Raw genomic sequence first — 20,404 nt, forward strand, 5'->3', positions numbered from 1 at the left:
ATGTAATTAGTAAATAGGAAGTATGCCATTATAATTTGTTTAAAACCAACAGTACTGATTTTCCCAGGAATGAAAACATGCTTAATGAGACAACACATGCCTACATGTATGCAAATTTAGGGTTCTAAGTAATTACAGATTTTTCTCTGGAGTCCTGAAATACTACTGCATTTGCATCCATGCCTTGCTGGCAGATTATCAGCATCTTTTGAAAAATATCCTTCTTAAATCTTTTACATTTATTCAGCATGCAATCAGCAGAATGGTTCTCTCAGTTATAATTACATTCATTGACAAAAGTGTGAAACAGGACTAATTTGGTGCAATTAGTTAAAAACTTCAGGTATTCTTGCAATTTATTTCAGTATTTAGGAAACAGTTTTATTTGCTTGCCTTATTTTTCTTATTTTCCATGCTGTAGGCCAAATTTTAAGTGATGGTAAAGTCCTCATCCATTTATGCAACTACATTGAGCCATGGGATGATTTATCCTTGTCTCAAAAGAAGAGTCTTAATCAGAGATACCAAATGGGCTGTGGCTGCAAAGTAAGTATAGAACGAAACACTGTCTAATGGTGGAACCTACCTTCCAGGCTCTAGCAGCTTTCACTGGTGGGAACTGTTCTCCTATACACCACATATTTTATATTATTTGAGAATAAATACCGTTTTAAAGAAACCTGCAATATACTGAATTAATGTACTATTTCACCTTTAGATTACTACCTGCTACATGGTGCCCTGTTCAATCACAGCACCAAATGAGTGCCTCTGGACAGACTGGCTCATAGAAAGAAAGCTGTACGGGCACCAAGCCAAGCACTATGCCTGTATCAAGAGAAGTGATGGCACTTGCAGCTGGTACCGAGGTGGTCCTCCCCCAGAGAAAGAGTTTATTGATATCAGCGAACCTTAAAATGATCACATCCTAAAAAGCCTTGGAGTCTAATTCCATCAAACATTGCACGCTCACAGCTTTGAACTGCCATCGTCTAATGTATCTGTTGCTTAGAAACAAAAACAAATTGTCCTGTACAGCTAAAGTACAAGTCTGTGGAATTGGCACTCTCGCACGATGAGGAACAAATCTCCTGGAGGTAGCTACTCTGTAAAGTTATGCTTTGCACAGAGAGGCTCAAGCCGAGAATGCTCCTCTATGTCCTCTAAGGCATAGCAAGTTTCCCTTTTACCAATATGAATGTACAAGAACAAAAGAATTGACAGATTTTTTCCCCCTATTTCTGTTAACCTACAGATTGAGCCCCGTGTTTTATTCCAAATCTTTTTGATGAACTACGGAATGTTTTATAGAACTATTTTTTTCTGTATGAAAGTCTTCTGATACAAAAGAATTATTGTACAGTGTATATGTAAAGTATTATAACAATGTGCTATAAAAAAAATTCAAAAATCCCTGTATTTCCTTACCTGTTGAAACAAGTTGAACACTTCTGTGATTAAAACAATCTGTGCTCTGTATTTTGTATGTTACTTATGTCATAGCTTTCTTTATCTACAGCGTTGTAACTGTCATTGATAACTAAGTTAAACAGCCTTGATAATCAAAATCCTCTTACCCAATTCAATATTCTTATGGACTAGCTGTACCTTGTCGAAAGAAAAGCCAGATGTTCTAACGCTTCAGCATTTTATGAAACCAACACAAATAACGACAGGCTAAAACTGCTTATATTTACAGAAACCATGTCCATCATCACAGCAGCTGTACTACTTGATACTGCTTCTCTAACTATGTGACTAGGTCATTGGATTTCAGCACTGTTAAAAGCTTTGGCTTTAGAAACTCACGTAAAAATATATGCAATAGATATTGAATAACTTACACTGCAAGTGATTTCTAAAAATCTCTTAAACATTTGACCATATTTAATAGATTAAATTTACATTAATGATTTTTCATTCATGAATACCCATCTGTCATAATGAATTTGGTAACTCATGAACTTATACTAGAGAAGTGTTACAACATATTTTGCCTTTTAGTTTTTTAGTGTCTTAACTTTTATGAATTGATTACTGTAGTTAGTAACTAATCTCACACATATTTAAGTTTACAAAAGTAATTCAATTCACAGTGGTAAAACTTAAGAAATTATTTCAGTAAATGCCAAAGTTTAGACAGTTGTCCTACTGCTTGTGTTCTAGAAACTGGATGAGAACCATCACGCAGGACATGAATCTGTAATAGCTGCCATTTCTGACATATTTTACTCTCTCCAATTTTCTCCATTGAGTTTCTTTCGCTTCATTCCAATTTTGCCTAGAAGTCACTCTCATGTATTCGTCATATGAGAATTTAGAACAGCAAGCAGACATTTAGCCAGTTCTGTTCTCGTTTGGTTAGATCAGGTCTATTTAAGCGTTTAACACAAACACTTATTCCTGCTAACCATAGTGTGACATTCCCTGCCTGTGGGCTCATTAAGAACCAGAGCTGTTATTGTCTATTGGTTCAAGGGTCCAGTTTTCCAAATAATTCCTTTAGCCTTTTTGCTACAGAGTCCTTATAAAATCATTGGGACTTAAACTTGCAAAGAAGATATGCACATCTTTAAGTGTATAGGCATCTCTAATTCCATTCAATTTGACGAAGGAGTAGTTTGGACATAAAATTCAGCATGTCCCATGTATCTTGTCACACCCTAAGGTATGTTGTATTGGATATATAATGTATACTTGCAAAAAAAGCCTGTATAAATGATTTTTGTGGCATGTTCTGTTCATGTTTCTAATGTTTATTTTGACGATTGCATGAATTCATATTTAAAGGATAGGTTTGAAAACACTTTTGTGAGAATACTCTTATTTACTTTTTTTGTGGCTAAACTTATACAATTCCAATGAAGTGCAATTGGTGCAAGGCCAACAGGAAGGCACACCATTATTCCTTTGAGGAATATATGTCCCTTAATAGTCAACATTTCACTTTTTATTTACTGTACATCAGTTTTGGTGGTTTAATTTACAATCCCAAATTAAAACACCATATATTTGTGCTGCCAAATGTAAAGCCTAGCTCATTTTCTGCTTTGCTAGAGACAAACAAAAAATTATCTAATGCTAATTTGGACCATAGACTTGTTATGGCTACTTACATAAACGAAATAAAAAGGCTACATTTCTTCCAAAAAGGAATTGATATTGCAGAGACAATATTAGGTGTATTTACTGTCAGTGCTGTGCATTTATGTTACTAATTTACAGAAAGACTTAAAAAACAGGCCTTATATCCTCATGTCAAACCAAAACAATTCCTAGACAAGCCTGCAAGAGCTTAATAACCATACAAAGTCTTATTCAAGCACATGACTAATTAATATTCAATACATGTACAGTGTAGCATTTGTTTCCAAATCCATTTTGATGTAATGGTGTCTTTTGAATAGCACTCTGCCGCAAACAGATATTTTCTGCTTTTTAACTCAACATAGTTCTGTTTCTATTTCAGTTTTATAGTAATTAGACCTTCAACTAAACTAACCCAACTCAGATTGCTTTCTTTACGTACCTTGTAAAAATATGTTTTCTTTGATATTTATGAACAAACTGTAATATGAATTGTATTCCATAATTAGTTTTAAAAACATTTTATAGTTGACCTGCCATAAGATATCCCATATGAGGTGTTTTGAAATTAATGGCCATCCACTTGATTTCTGTCTGAGCATAAATCTGGCCAAACTTCCCCCAATAGATGGTACAAAGATTTTTTTTTTCCTCATATCAATAAATATGGCAAGAAAAGCTTTACAAAAAACCCTCTCAAAATGAGTTGTTATTTTCCCTGAGATTCAGCACTGATAAAGATTATGAAAAGGATTAACTACAATGTGGCATTCCGAATATGTTATTTTACTATCAAGATTTTTATTGTAGTGGCATTGATATATTATCAACAGCAGATTATTTTTACAACATTTTATTTTTACTTCTTGAAACTGTGTATGTGTTATATGAAAGGTTAGAGCAGAAATATAGCCTGGTAAAACATTTCATTTTAATTTGAAAATGACTCACATGACTTATGATAAGAGTAGGGAACAGAACAGAGAAGGGAGACTGTACAGGTGAACGGTTGTAAAAGCAACACCTTGAATATTGCTGGCTTTTTCTTAATGTTCCAGTTAAGTTTTAATTAAATCGTCCAACAATTATGTTGAAAAAGCCAGGGGTTTTTTCATGATGGAGAACACAAGAGGTGGGAATGTAGTGAAATAAAGGGAACTAATTACTGAGGGAAAGGCTGTAGTTATGACTCAACTAGCAATGAGTTCAAAAAGCCTCACAGCATTTTGTATAGTTTTAATCAGTCCGAGATGAATGTTTCTGTTTCAAAAAGTGTTTCATTAAAGCAGCTCCGTTTTTACACAAAAGAATGGCATCTTTGTTTATTTACCTTTTATTGCCGTCTAAAGACTTCGTACAAATGATCACCATAGTATGAAAGCAGCAAAAGAAACAGAAGCACAACCGTGCCTCTGGCATGCTCAGCTGAAAACTCAATTCACAGAGATTTGGAGTTTTCCCCTGCTCCCCCCCGACCCCAGCTGGTTTGCACTGGAGGGGAGGGAGAGAGTTCTAGGTTACTATCTGGAGAATAAGAAGGGAAGGAGCGAACACAAGAGGAACTACAAAAAAATTATTTTAAACTGCGAATACCAGATTCTGTAAAAGTAAATGCAAATGAGGCCAGCTATTAATAAACAGTGTTTAAAAACCAACAAAATTTAAATAGCATGATATGATTTCAATTCATCAACTAGAAGACTCTGATATCCAAATCATCTTACAACCCATTCTAGAAATTTGAAAAAAATGCTATCTTGTACCCTGTTGCCTGATTATTTTTCAAGCCACAAATTTCCAAATAATTTATTAAGAAGGAAAAAACAAACAAATGAGCTTCATCACAATCAGTTACTACAGCACCTCTAAACGATGTATGGCAATGCCATACCGAACTGCATTAATTTTCTTTAGATTAACATTCATTGCGTAGAAATATTAGAAAAATTACTCGGCCGTGGAGAACATTAACATTCAAAAGTTCAAACAAAAGACAAATAACTTATCAAGTCAGGCATTAACGAGCAAGGTAGACAAATGAAGGGGGGACAAACCCACTCAATTATTTGTTATACTCTTAAGCAAAATATGCCTCATAAGCACATACACACATTTTCTTGTTTGTGTTCTATTACTGAATTTGAAGTCAATCAGTTGTTCAAGACAGCAGTTTGCAATTGAACTGGTAGACCTTCAACAGGGTCATACTACGTAAAAATTAAAAGCTAACACATTAGTTCTTGTGCTAATTATAGGATATTTTCTTTGTTTCCACGTACTGCAATTTAGCAATGCGTTAAAAGGCCTGCTTTTTCAATAAAATCATAGAATCATAGAATATCTCCAGTTGGAAGGGACCCATAAGATCATCGAGTCCAAATCCCTGCTCCTCACAGGACTACCTAAAACTAAACCAGATGACTAAGAGCATCGTCCAGATGCTCCTTGAACTCTGGACAGGCTTGGTGCCGTGACCACTTCCCTGGGGAGCCTGAACATTAGCTGATAAAATAATGAAGAAAGAACAATAAATTGTGCACAGGAAATTATAAACCAGCTTTAATCTTGGACATTCTCAGGAAAATAGAGGGATATAAAACTACCATTTAAAAAAGCATCTTGCAAAACATGAGATGTGGTTCTGCTTCTCCACCTGTTAGGAATGAATCCCTAAGGCATAAAACACTTCCTTTGCATAAAAAAACCCCCACACATTTTATAAAGTTGTATATTTTCCTGACAAATTCATCAACAAAAAATCCCTTCCATTCTGAAAAGATGTGACTGTCTGGGACAATATTTAGATCTGCTGCTCCAGATCAGTACCACTCTCCTTTGGCTCTACAAAACTTCTGTGTAGCAAATTTACTAACTGGATAACTGTGGTGAAAACTCTTTTCAGAAGTGTCATATGTGACAAGAGAAGTGGAAACATCTGTGAGTCAGTAGTCCAAAGAAACCAGAGAGAACTGGGAAAGCAGTATGAAGAGCCATCCTGCTGCTCTTGCAATACATCAAAAAATACGGCAGAACTGCACCATACTGTGTTTATTACCAAAAGATGAGACAGATGGGGGAGAAAGACTTTAGAAGAAATCTTAGTCAACTGCTGACACTGAGGCTTATCTTAGATGCCACCTATGATAACGAAGTGCTAGCCAGAGTCTCAAGACAGACACACAGCAATTACAGCTTGGGGACCTTAGATAAACAGCTAACTAACATATTTATTATGACCTTGCAATGGCACTTGAATCACAGCTGTGTGACATATGCTGAATGGATTATATTCTAAAAATAATTGATGCTTCTCTGCTAGTCTATTCAATCAGCAAATAGCGTCCCTCCAGTTTCTCTCAGTGCTGAAAGTATTTTGTCTAGAAAAATAAACCCAGGAAAGACTTTCTGTTTAGAAACGGTAAGAAAAGTAAGAAAAAAATGTCTGCAGCATAAGACAGGTCATGAGTAAAGGCCGTGTTATTTTTATGAATGCATTTATGTCTGTAAAGGACTGGGAATCGAAGTCATCTCAGGTACATGAAGATCACAAGTCATAACCACCCCGATTTTAGATGAGTTCAAAGTTCTACACTGACAAGCACATAGCCTTGTGCATCATCTACAAAGACAATAAACTCTTTGAACATATCATGAAGGACTAGGCTGAAAACAAACCATAAAAGTAACTCTTGCACTTTAATAGTTGTTCTGCGTCTTTATAAGCATTTAATCTCTTTAAGATCTGAAGTTGGTTAGCTGAAAAATGACTACCTTCACATCTGAAAATCTTCGAGTTAACCATCACAATGCTTTCAAGTGGTCACCCAGCCTCATCCCTCTGAAAGCTTCCAAAGTGGCTTTTAAAATAGACAGTAAATGGGGAAGTCAATTGTGTGTTTACAGTTCCTGTTTTACAGAGGCAATAAGCAAATTTAGCATTGTATTTGCACGTACCATTTCCTTGTGATTTGGATAGAATGTTTGCTCAATTAAAGGGAACTTCTCTGGACCCAAAGTTTTGTAGACAGACACCAGCTGGGCAAACTGTAAAATAAAGCAAAACAAAACAAAAAGCTTAGGAGAGAAACCACATTCTACCAAAATGATCTCATACAGTCATTTTGCTTCTTGTCTTCTGCATTTCATAAACTCAGCAAATACACATACACGTTATACACTTTCTCTCTCCTCCTCTCTCACGTGCGCACCTTTTTGATCCATCCAAGCTATGACTTCATAAACACTGACACTGAAACGCAATTTTGCAAAACTGGCAGAGAAAAGCAGTAACTATGTCATATGTAACAAGTCAGGTGAATAACAAACAAGAGAATTTTAATTTCCTAGGCTCTAGCCATGTACCATAGCCACATAGCTATTCTTCCACAATCAACAAAGATGTTGATAATTTAAACAGCTACACGTTATTGCCATTTCTATTAAAGTTTTACTTCTAGGTCCTATACGCTAGACTGTAGTATCTTAACACAGAAAGCAAAACAACATTTAAACACAAAAAGACAAAGAATTCTTTATTAAATAGAAACGTATTTTGGGGCTGTTCTTTCTCTTTAGTGAACAGATCAACTCTTCTGCTTTAACAGTTCAAAAACTAAATCACTCCTGAAATCACAGCTCAGCAAGCGAGGTTTCTAGGGAGCAAGACGACTTTGGCAGTCAGAAGAGCACTATTGTTTCAAGACTCCAAAGCTCTGGCTTGTACATGCCTGTGATGTGTTTAATTGTCATTATGCCAACATGAGACATAAACAACTTGGCACAACAGTTTGAATAGTGGGATTTGCTGGTTACAAACAGGAAAAAAGCAAAGAACAATAGAACTCTGTCCATAATGTGGTTTGATCAAATACCTACTCTGTTAATGAAATTTAGGGTGCAGGAATAGTTAAAAATGTTTAAAGGGGAAAAAAATGGTGAAAGCTTTGCATCACATTTCCAGCTGGCACACAGAATTTGTTTAATTTAGTGGTGTTTACTTAGGTTTGGTAAAACATGTATTTAAATTTTGAAGTCCAGTGGAAAATACCTTAATGAGGAGTAGTTTTCACCAAAAGCTTAAGAAATTCTAGTTGGATAGTATGCTGTACAAAGCAGACCTCAAGGAAAGGAAATATTATCACAGCTACCAAAATAAGGTGGTTTGCAAATAGGATTCCTAACAACTTACCATTTATTTCTGTTCTTATCAGAGATCTAAATTCAAAATTTCATAAGCAAATACTGCCTATTAAATACATGATTTTTGCCAAACAATTGTTATGTTTAAATAATTCTATTTACCTATGTTTAAGTAAAAAACCTTTAAAAAAATCCTATGATTGTATTTCCTGTGATTCTTATATTCTTTTCCACTTTCACTGAAAACAAGCGAAAGACAGTGACAAACTGACACTATTTGTAGGGGTTGTGGCATTCATTCAAGAGGTAAGAAAGCTGTAATTCAGATCAATAGTAGCAACTGTTTGTTTACTTAAAACAAAATAGTATCAACTACAGATAATACACATCTATCACTCTAAAGTACCCTCTAATTGAGTAATTAAGCTATGAAATAGCATGTAGGAAAAGCAGGTTTAAATTCCCTGAGCCAGAGAGGAGAAATAACTCAGATTTCCCACAGCCAAGGGAATGATTTATCCTTTGGCCCTACTGGGATGCTGCTTCACCTGTGTGTCTACAATTTTAGGAATCTCTTGTAAAACTTTTCTCCCCCCAAAAGCAACTTGATAAATTCAACCCAAATTCACATATTTTGGCATTCTAATTGTACATCCTTAAACCACTATAAATATTTATTTTCCCTGATTCCTACTGGACGATTTATGAAAAAGAATTTCATTTATGTTTTAATGAACTATCAATTTCTAAGTGTGGTCTGGACTATATCTTTTTAAATTTTCCTTTTGAGCAGCTGAACCAAACAAACATCAGTTATACAGACTGAAGCAAAAGACCATTTCTGAAAATCCTGTTGTATCTGGACACTTTGGAAGCTATACAGAGCTTACAGATAGGCTGAATATAGAATACCATGTTGCCTGCTTTTCTATCCAAACCAGGTTTTAAAGGTCTGCTGGAAACTACACTAACAAGTTTGAGTCAATGTTTTCAGACTTTATAATAAAAAAAACCCCCACCATATTAATGCTTTGCCTTGATTAGTTTTGAAAATGTTTTGTTTTACTGGGTGTCGTGGTTTAAGCCCAGCCGGCAACAAAGCACCACAAGGCCACTCGCTCACTCCTCCCCCCTACCCCTGGTGGGTTGAGGGAGGAGAAAATATAAGGAAAAGCTCGTGGGTCGAGACAAGGACAGGGAGGGATCACTCACCGCCTATGGTCATGGGCAAAAAAAACAGACTCAACTTGGGGAAAAAACAAAACCGATTTAATTTACTACCAATCAAATCAGATTAGGATAATGAGAAGTAAAACCAAATCTTTAAACACCACCCCCCCACCCCTCCTTCCTTCATGGCTCAACTCCACTCCCGGTTTTCTCTCCCTCCTCCCCACAGCGGCACAGGGGGACGGGGAATGGGGGTTACGATCACTTCATCACATGTTGTCTCTGCCGCTCCTTCCTCCTCCTCACACTTCCCCTGCTCCAGCGTGGGGTCCCTCCCACAGGAGACAGTTCTCCATTAACTTCTCCAACATGGGTCCTTCCCACAGGCTGCAGTTCTTCACGAACTGCTCCAGCGTGGGTCCTTTCCACGGGCTGCAGTCCTTCAGGCACAGACTGCTCCAGCACGGGCTTTCCCATGGAGTGGCAGCCAACTTGGGGGGCATCCCCCTGCTCCGGCGTGGGCTCCTCTCTCCCCGGGCTGCAGGTGGGCATCTGCTCCCCCGCTCCCCTCCGTGGCTGGGGGGGACAGCCTGCCGCCTCACCGCGGGCTGCGGGGGCATCAACCTCCTCTGGCGCACCTCCTCCCCTCCTTCTTCAGTGACCTCGGTATCCGCAGAGGGGTTCCTCTCACGCTCCAATCCCACTACTCACTACCGGTTCCCCTCTGAAATCTGTTCTCCCAGAGGCGCTACCGCCGCTGCCGACGGGCTCGGCCTGGGCCAGCGGCGGGTCCGGCTCGGAGCCGGGGGAGCTTCGAGCAGCTTCTCCCAGGAGCCGGCCCTGCGGCCCCTCCCCTGCTACCAAAACCCCGCCACACAACCCCAAAACACTGGGCTAGCTAATATGACCTTAAATTACACTTTTAAACCAAATTAAAGTTTATCAAGTTCTTCCCTGGGCAAGAACATCATCTTTTTAGATGACAGACTAGTGAATTCTTATCTAATCCAATGCTGAGTGTTTTCAGATATGGGATGTTTGTGAAATAGAGAACACTGGTAGAGCTACTCTATATTTAAATAAAGTACTTTATATGGATGCCAAAAACTCTGGGAGATTTTAACAATTACGTATAAAAAGAACTTCATCGAGCGTAGTATTTCAGCTGGAGTCTTTTCAACATCAAGAAAAAATGAGAAAGTGGAAAAAAGGTCTTTTTGCTCTTATTTTAGCTAGCTGAATTTACTTCTCATTTTCAAACTTTGTATCTTATTTTCAGCTCAGAGAGAGATATTCTCAGGTCCATATATTTATGGTTTTCAGATTATTTTTTTAAAAGGAAAATAGTGGGATTTTGTAACATTCTTTGTAATGTCATCTTTTCTCTTCTACTAGGGATTAAATGCTTTCACATCTTGGCCTATAGATTATTCCTCCAAAAAAGAACAGGAGAGCACCAGCTGCACTTTTTCTCCTCTCCAACAAAGTATGGTATGGATGAGAAGAAATACTTAGTCAAAAAGACACTTAGTCCCTTTGATTTCATATAAAAGCTTTATGGGGTTTCATTACACTAAGAATGGAACACTGTAAATTTGACTTCATAGTCTACTGTAATCAAGCAGTGCACAGTTACAAAAAATCACTTTGCCAACTTCATGAAGATTTGAATAATGACTTTGCTTATCACTTTAGATGAGTTAAAATGTGCTTAATTACATGCATGCCATCCCTGAAACGCTCAGATTTTTTCCTGAACAAACTGAACAAACTTTTTCCTCAAAGATAATTAGATATGTTCTTTAAAATTAATTACTCCAGATGGTGCTTTATGTCACCTTTAATTCCAGCAAGCTTCTAATCTCTCTCACCAGACTGAAGGATATATATCATTGTCCATTCCAGTGGAGAATTTCCTGGGATGTTGAATAAGATTTTCATACAACAGACTACTTCACATTTGCCTGTACAGTTGTTCCCTATCAGGGAAGTACCACTGAGCTCTGTATTATAAAACCTTTTCTGTCAGAGATTTTCCTTCATTGTGAGTATTCATTATCTGTGCTCTTTACAAGTTAAGGCTTGCTTCTGCTGACAGTGGAAGAACTCCAGCCAGTCATCTAATACTTCATGGTAACAACTAAAATGATCCCAAAATTCTCTGGATAGTCTATTTCACCAAACCAGACAAGCTGGCATTCTCTAGGACTAGAGAAAGAGGAAAACTTTGATGGGTGAACACTTTTTGAATCCCTCTGTCATAAAAAAATGGTGCTTTTAGCTGTGATTTAACTTATCTTTGACTGCTCTAAGGTGTGGGTACATCTACAGACTGAAGAAATTCCATGCAATACTAGTTTACTTCTGGATTTCCATATATAAATTTGCCTTTTACCATATGTATTAAATGTGTATCAGTGTTTGTGGCTGAAATTGCTAAAATAAAATTTTTAAGTTTCTAATATGATCTCAATATTCAGTATCCCTGCCAGCTTTCTTTGAACATGTATTACTTAAAAGCAGATGATGCAAAACAGTTTAAAAATTGGGTTGTTATGCTGATCAAACATTTAGACAGAGTAAAAGTTTCATCCTACTGTATACTTAAAGCATTCCTTTGTAAGACTAAGAATTGATGAAAGACAGCTTTCCATGGAAATGCTGTAGAGGTTCCTAGTATTTCTCTGTGAAATGCACAGTAGAGTAAATTATGCCTGAATATGTGTATCGTTACATGCGAGCGCGGCTGGGGGCCTCAGCAACTGGATTTTCCCTTTGAATATACAAAGGGAAGCTCCCTTTTCCCTTACAGTGACCTGCTGAGGTCTCTTGTAGGGTCTGTAGGTTACAAAGCTGAAAGCTGAGGATGGTTTGTGCTACATTTCTATTATAGGAAACTAATAAAGATAATGACACATTGACTTTTTTATCCCTTTCAGGTAGCACCGTGGAAAATGTCCTGAAGTCCTTTTTTAGGCTGAAATGTCCATTTCTAGGCTGAGGTTCTGAAATGTGGCTGGTCATCCCAGAAAAACATGATTGCCTTGTAAGAATAAGAGATGTTCAAAAGCACAGACTGAGTACCATTAGCACAAACATATCAGGGGTCCTTGGTGGCCAACAGATTAAGACACAAACATTGTAGACCCTTCAGAGGGAGAAGAAATTAAGCGGTTGTGTGGAAGGGGCTAGGAGGGTACATTTGACACGTACTCTGTGCGAGTCAATTGACTTTAACCAAGATTTTTCACTATGCCTGTACATTAAACACAGTTCCTGTATTTCTTTTTGTTTTGATTTTCTTTTCTTTAAATTACTACTACCTGGGAAGTAACTGTCTTACTCTTCTTATGGTCTTCATAATATTTGTTCTTTGTTGCGATTGGCCTACATATCTTCTATTATTTAATGTTTACTAAAAATTAAATACTTTTCCAGAAGTCTGAGTCCATACACATTTGATTTGCTATTTGATACCTCATACGAGAATCAAGCAGAAAAGACTGCTGACTGCAGCTTACGTACCTCTTTCTGTCAGCAGGAGCTGACAGACAACTTAATGAAACTATTCAAACTTTCAAAGTCAATTCAAAGTTTGACATGGCAACTGAACAATGAACCATCGCCTACAAATCAGTTTGGTCACATCAACGGAATACAGAAAAGATGGGAACTGACAGAAGAACTTGATGTTCCTCCAGTAGTTTTCCATTATTACAGAGCAAAGCCAAAGACAACGCAGTTGGACTATGACTGGAAAGATAACTTATACGGACCCTGCATCATAATTCAAGTGGTAGTTTTATAACACAGACGAGTTCTTTCTTAACCCTTTGGCAGCCCAGCCTCACACAAGAACATGGTGATGATCTCTGCCTCACCAAGCTGAGCTGCAGACCCCCACCGCATTTTTTATTCAAGCCCTGCGGCTTGACCCATCCCTCTGGCACCAGCAGTATCTCTTCCTTCCACCTTTGACTGCAGCTGATATTTCCTCACCTTCTTTATCTTCAGCACCCTCCCTACCCTCTGGGGTGCTTGTCTGCATCTACTGAGATGGAGTTACTAAGCCTGTGTGGATTGTGCTCACCCTTCTCAGAACCATTTGGGTGTCTCTGCTCCATGTTACCCACACTTTCCAAAGGCATTTATTTGGCTTCTGCACCTCTCCTGCAGCACAAGTACTGCAGCCTGTATTGTCTCCGAGAGGCACATCTCTCCAATTGCTAATCACTGCTGCAATTAACTGCTGGAATATTTTCACATCTCTCCAATTGCTTCTGATGAGATATACAAACCATTAAGAATATCTACAGGGTGCAAAAAAACAAGCCTTAAATAAAAACCTCATGCCCTTGGAAGAACTGCCCGCAGAGCTCTCACTTACAAATTACCAGAGTGCATCCATGAGAGGGGGAAAAAAAAAAAAGTTTCCTACAACAGTTAGAAAAGCAGGATTTAAAATAAAAAAAAAACTAGAAGAGGATCACAGTCAGAGACATAAAAACATTTCATCTTGGCTTGCAAAGCTGGGTAGCAAGGCATCTGGCAATGAGAAACACCTTGGCTAATGAAAGAGGCAGTGACAAAATGTGTAAACAGTGAGGAAAGTGAGATTTAAGGAAGACACGCGGATTAAAATGAAGGAAAAGTAGCCTATGAGCATAAAAGGCAAAAAACAGATCAAGACATGTTTGTTAGAAAAGAATTAGTGAAAATTAGTACCATAAGGCCTAGATCAAGAGGCCTTCTGGAACTTTTTATTTCAGAATGAAAAGTTACAGAGGGAAAAAAGAAGTTTATGGAACTGAGTCATTCAAATAAAAGCCATGAAGACTCCTTCTTGGGTGCACTTGGCAGCAATGAGAATGTGCAGTTTATTCCACTATTATGGGAACATCAAGTTCAGTGTCCTGTTCAAGGAAACATATGTGCACCTGTGTATTTTTATGGGGCTTGGGCATGTGCTTAACCACTTCTCAAAAGGGTTTGGGGCTCACTATAATAAAAAGAGGTTTTATTGTTTTGGGGGCTTTTTTAGAGATACTAAGATCGTGAGACTTAGTAAGTTTTTATAAAGATAATTAATTCAATGAAACTTCACAGTAGAGGAGGAAATCTATCTTTTAATGTAAACTGGTTTTGCAGATATAGCCCTCCCATATTCATTGTTAAGCAGTCTTGTAGTTAATGAAATTTTGTGCTGGTGTTCAGATGTGTCTGTATGAAGTTATCTTCAGGAAAAAAGCATTATTTATGTACTTAATCATTGAAGTAAGAAGTAAAGCCCATTTTAAAGCTAAACATATGGTTAAAATATTTTTTTTTCTTTCTCTTAAATTGTACATAGATGCAATCATTTGCACCTACAACTTTGTTCACAGAATTCAAACTCAGTCAAACTGGGCTTCTTACCTGCATGGACTTTTCTGTCCTGAGGTCCTTCCTCCATTTCAGCAAGATAAGGAAATCTGGAAAACTTTTTCTCAAATTATCCACTGGCGAAGCTCAACGGTAGAATGCCATTCCTCAGACAAGACCAGCCAACACGCTCTCTTTTAAGCCGAGCACAGAAAGTCAGAGGACTTCTCTGAGGTGGCCAGAATCCAAACAGAGCAATACTTCAGAGCATTTTAAACTGAACCATAAACTAAAGAAGATACTTCACAGAACAGGTGTGTTAGTTACTACACCTCATAAAAGAAACGAGTACATTTTGCATCCATTTCAGATGCGAACTGGAGCTAAGACTAGAAGCTAAGCATAAAGGAATGACAGCAAGGAAATCAGACGGCAACAGCAGCACTGGTGGGAGTTTTGGAGGCAATGTGGGAGAACAATACTTATGCAGAGGGAGAGAGGGGACAGGAAGGAGTGAGGATTGTGATGGGGGAGCCAGGACAATGGGAGGGATTTTCCTGGATGGGCGACAAATTCCTTTTTCAGGAAGGGGAGTCTAGCTCCCCCTCTGCCCTGATTCTCCTCATCACTGAGTCACCATGGTCATATATAAAAGAAGCAGATATAATCTCTACCTAGATTTTGGCTGGAAAAAATTATCTTCTAAGGTACTTTAATGGGGAATATAACACACAGGTTTCCTTTTTGATTAAATATTAAGATTTGACAAGAAATCAAAGTTAATTTTCATAATCTGGCCTTCAGTTATGGATATTTGCCTTAAGCAGGCACAAAAGAGGGCTTTTCTATTTCAATACTGTAGCAGAAACAGCAGATAATACAAAAGATATGAACGACAGCTTTACAGTCCTGGTTTTCAGATTAATCTTACAGCCTTTATTTAAACATAGTTTCTTTCAGTAGAAGCTAAGAAATGGTTAAAAGTCTGTTTCAATTTTCTGCCACTAGAAGTGTTCAATGCAAGGGAAGTCTGCAGCGGATGTCAGGAGTTCCCACTGCTGCTCTTTAGAGTGGAGAAGAACAGGGCAAAGTGACAACAACCTACCACAAAATTCAAGAATGCAGTAAAAAAAAAAAAAAAAAATCTGAGTCTACTTTTGCATTCAGTTAGCCTCACAGCAGTAAATGCTGGTCAAAGCAAAATATAGATATATATGTACACACTCAGTTTTTATATAAAGTATTTCATAGTTCAAGCAAAGGTTGGCGAATACAGAGCTGTGAGAATTACTTGCTGTATGGAACAGAAAACAAATCATTGCCACGCTGAGGTATATTCATTATTTAAGGGCCTCTGCTTTTTTCAAATAATTTCAAGTGAGCTTACATATTTTAGGAAAGCAAAATCATTAAGCAAGACTGTAATATTCCCTTTCTATTTCAAGAATAGATTAAACTTAAAATAGCTCTATAAAGAGGTGCAAAGAGGAAAACACACCACTAGGTTTAATGTATTTAGATTTCTTTGTTATGCATTTAAATGAATAATTATTTATGACCTTTGCTCCAATTTAATGTTAAAACTTGCTAGTAAATTGTCTTTTGACCAAAAAGCTTAAAATGTTTTCACCTTCCTTCTGACACAGTTTTGTGAGTTTACTTTCAGTCTCACACTACAAATCCATCAACATGTTTTGCTTTAACCAGCAGACTGAGCAAAGAGGCCAAAATATTCATTGGCTGACAGAGAATTAAACTGCAGTTTTTTATGCTTAAGAAAGCTCTGCTCGGATCAGTGCTGGAAGAGTATCACACGTGGACAGTTTGTTCTCTGGCTGCCCTATAGATACAGACATGGTGAAGGCAGAGGTCTGTGTAAATCCAATACCCTTCATATGAATAAAAGCTACAAAACTGTTTTTAGAAAGACCTCTACCATTCACGTAAATATTTGCAAATAGGCAAATTGACTTTGTTATGGAGATTGCCACACATTATCACGTGAAGCTGTTCAAACTTTACCACCCATGCGATTGTGTCCGGTGCCTAAGAAAGCAACTCGGCACTGCTGGAGAAAGGGACAGGCAGCACCTGGCTTCCAGTCCTGAAGCGAAAGAAAGGAACTGGTCTTGCTACAGTAGCTTCCGAAAGTGGAAGGGTAAGAAAAGGCCACTGAACAACCTCTTTGGGTGGGCTCTGGCTGCCCAGCGTCCCACCTTTATCTCTCAAGTAGAGCAATATTGCCAGAATGGTTGAAACAACAAGGAAGTTCAGTGCTGGCTCCAAGTTTCATCTAATGAAATATATAAAACTATAGCCACTGACTAAAATACAGGTCTTAATATTTCTAACATTTGTAATGTTAACAGACATTAAATTTGAATGTCCCTAAATGTCTTCCCTGAAGCCAGATTGCAGGTATGCATTCTTTAGCCTTGACCTTCAATAAGATCCCCTCTGGTATACAGAGAAGTGCAATAACCAGCCAAATTCTAGGCCATTGTTCAGCGTTATTGTACAATTCTTATTTTTGGTTAATGAGCACAGAATTTTCTTATAGTGCAATAAATATTCAGTAAGAAATTTATAATTTATTTCTCTAGAACAGACATGGAATAGCATTGAAAGGTCTTGCAGATTTACAGTGAATAGGTTTTCAAAAGACTTTTCTTCTTGCGTACATTCATTTTATTTGTTATTCATTCTCCAGAAGATACTTTGACACAATATTGAAACTCATCTGGGTGGTTGTGTCTGCCTATTAGCATAGCTTCAATAATTTGTGTCAACAGGAACCTGGAATGAACAGAGCTCATTTCTTTTATATGTTCCTCCCTGCAGAGTGCCTACAAGTTTCCTGCCTGTGCCCCAATCTGTTGCTCAAGATTATTAAAGTATAGCTTGAAGGGGAAAAGCACAAGAGTGCAACTTCTAACAGCAACACATGAAGGAGGAGAAAAGCAGGTGAGGGAGGATACTATAATACCATCAGAAAGCAACAAAGGGCAATTAAAACAGATCTTCCAAAGAAAGAAAGGTAATAATAGCGAAATGAAGTGTTCAATAAGAGTAGAAAGATGAAGACAGATCAGTAGAAAATCATCTGCAAAAGAAACGCAAAGCAAAATACAGCACGTGAAGGCGTAGAATTATGTAAGATTGGCAAAAGGAGCAAAAAAGAAAAACGTCAACAAACTTGCAAAAAAGTATTTGGCTGTCCGCTCACAAACTGTAGGAAAAGAGACAAACAAGAACTGTGAGATTTACAATACTACCAAGTGTGACAAAAGGAAAAGCCATAACCAGCCTTCCCTCAGAATGATTGCAGATGCCTTCCCTCAGAATGATTGCAGATGAGCAAGGAAATAAATTTTGGCATAACAAAGTGTTCTACGGCACTTCTCTCCCATTTAAAACCCTTAATAACAATAAATTCCTACAATGAAGCAGACAAAGTCCCAGTGATCTTTGGAAGATGTTTCAGTACAAGATGGGTTCACATCTGGAGCTCTGTGTAAAAAATGCCAAGATCTTTCAGCTGTCTTTAAAAATAATACCTGCGTCTCTGTCTTCTGGGTCTTAATTCCACTCTGCCAGCTTTTGACCAGAAAACAGTTCCCACTTTTTTCCTTTATTTCCCACATTACTGGACCGATAGAGCAGTTTGTCCCTATGCCAACAGAGTTGACTTCGCTTGAGGCCAAGCCTGCTCAGCACCCAGCTTTCCCATCCACGCAGCGACAGACGTCTCTTCACAAGCTGCTACAGCTATGCCGTAACTTGACACACTGCAGTGGGCTTTCGACATCCCCCCCCCCCCCCCCCCCCGAGTACACCGAGTCAGTATTTCAAGCTAAATACAGACTCTTCCACCAGCATGGCAACAGCTAATTAAGGTCACAGTGCTCACAAATGTTTTTTGGAGACCCATTATTACATTGTAGGTTGTGCCATCTCCTTCACCAGAGTAAAAGTGTAATTAATGTCTCAGTAGATCGTTGAAGCCGTGTATACCAACCACTGTTACGTAGCCTCCCAAGGCACACTAAGAGGAGAACAGATTTGCGGCCAGCTACAGATGCTGCTCTTTTCCCTCTGCAGTAAAGAAACCAGAACTGCTATCGTGGAATTGGACTGATTTTATGAGAATTTTCTTTCTCTTCAGTCATATACACTTTGTCTATACAATTGCAGCAATTCTGTAATCTCTGCAGTGTTGAAATGCTTATCACTATCGGAACCTAGAAGTAGCAATCCAGATACTATAATGCAGGTAATTAGTATGTCACAGTCCAGGTTTAACTGAAATAAAGTGTTCTATCTATAGCAGCCATAGACATTGAACCTTGCAGTCCCTGACAAGTAAGTCAGAGTCTGCAGGTTCCCTATACTCCTATTAACTCTACCTCACTGCAGAATTCCACTTACTCGCAATCTGCTATACACAGTATGGGTGAAGAGCTAATAATCTGTGCTATTCCAAGACTACACCCCTATCCCCAGTATTTGCAACCGAAGCTAAAATCAAGAGCAGGGTTCCATTGATGTAAACACTTAAGCATGCAAATTTCACGTAAATCTTAATAGGAAGTATGCAAAAGGATACATGCGGGACAGAAGAAATTTTTTAAAACTTCAACCCAATACACTGGAAAATTTAGATTTTTTTTTTAAAATATTATTTCCCCAGTCTGAATCATAAGCATGAGATTTTACCTATTTTACCGAGCACCATCGTTATCATCACATTTTCAAGTTACTTCCGGTGTCTGCAATTACTTCGCTTACCTACATCATGTACTATCAGAAAGATTACATACAATCTCATAAGCCTCAGTTAAGGAATGTCTCACTTATTTCTTGAATGACATTTTCTAAAGGAAAAGAGAGATAATAAAATATCCAGATTGTTACTTTAAATAACATCAAATCATAACTTGGGGTAATTAATTATGCTCTTTTTTCTTTTTACTATTACAGAACTTTCCTAAATGCTTTACAACAGGTTCTGCACACCATTAGACATGAGTAAAATTATAAGATGGATCATGCATCCAACAAGGAAAGTATAGATTTTTGCCTTGCCTTAACTTTATGTAACTCTAAATTTAACTAGGTAAAATTTTTGTCTCATTTGAATGGGACAAGTCATGCACAAAACTATTACTTCGCAACATGACAATGCAATGAAACATTCCAGCATGGTAAGAGAGGGCATGAACCTTAAAACAGTTCCTCCATAGCTCTGCATGCACTCAGTAATAAAGAACTTAGTCTTTATTTATAAAACTCATGCTTTCCCCCTAGGTAAGTAGCTTTCTGACATTCTTACTAGCATTTAAGTGAAATCCATCTCACAAGCCAGGATCATGAATTTTTCATGAGGTAGGTAGTAAGTATTATCACAGAAGTGAAATAACAGGAGTACTGTAATAATCCCAAATCATTAACATATTTCAGTATGCAAACATTTCACCACACACATTCCTTTAAATATTTTCTTTGCCATGGTTGCTAGCATCCTAACTTTTCAAAGGGTTATACGCTTCTTTGAACTTTTGACATGCATTCGAAGGAACTATATATGTCCTGGAAAACACCAGCTTTAAGACTTCTTTTCAGAAATGTTTTTAGTATGTTCCTGGCT

At 37.7% G+C, this 20,404-nt stretch overlaps 2 protein-coding genes across 2 annotated transcripts in view; one reads left to right on the top strand and one right to left on the bottom strand.

The window, feature by feature from the left end:
- Nucleotides 1-4,394, top strand: part of TIMP4 (TIMP metallopeptidase inhibitor 4) — a 30,116-nt gene extending 25,722 nt beyond the window's left edge. Inside the window, exons 4-5 of the mRNA XM_029996123.2 lie at nucleotides 422-546; nucleotides 719-4,394. Coding sequence (XP_029851983.1) covers nucleotides 422-546; nucleotides 719-916 — 323 coding nt within the window. The 3' untranslated portion in view covers nucleotides 917-4,394. The remainder of the gene's footprint in view (nucleotides 1-421; nucleotides 547-718) is intronic.
- Nucleotides 1-20,404, bottom strand: part of SYN2 (synapsin II) — a 193,194-nt gene that overhangs the window by 88,830 nt on the left and 83,960 nt on the right. Inside the window, exon 5 of the mRNA XM_029996104.2 lies at nucleotides 7,042-7,131. Within this exon, the coding sequence (XP_029851964.1) occupies nucleotides 7,042-7,131 (90 nt within the window). The remainder of the gene's footprint in view (nucleotides 1-7,041; nucleotides 7,132-20,404) is intronic.

The sequence above is a fragment of the Aquila chrysaetos genome, chromosome 20 (assembly GCF_900496995.4).
Source record: "Aquila chrysaetos chrysaetos chromosome 20, bAquChr1.4, whole genome shotgun sequence".
NCBI lineage: Eukaryota > Metazoa > Chordata > Aves > Accipitriformes > Accipitridae > Aquila > Aquila chrysaetos.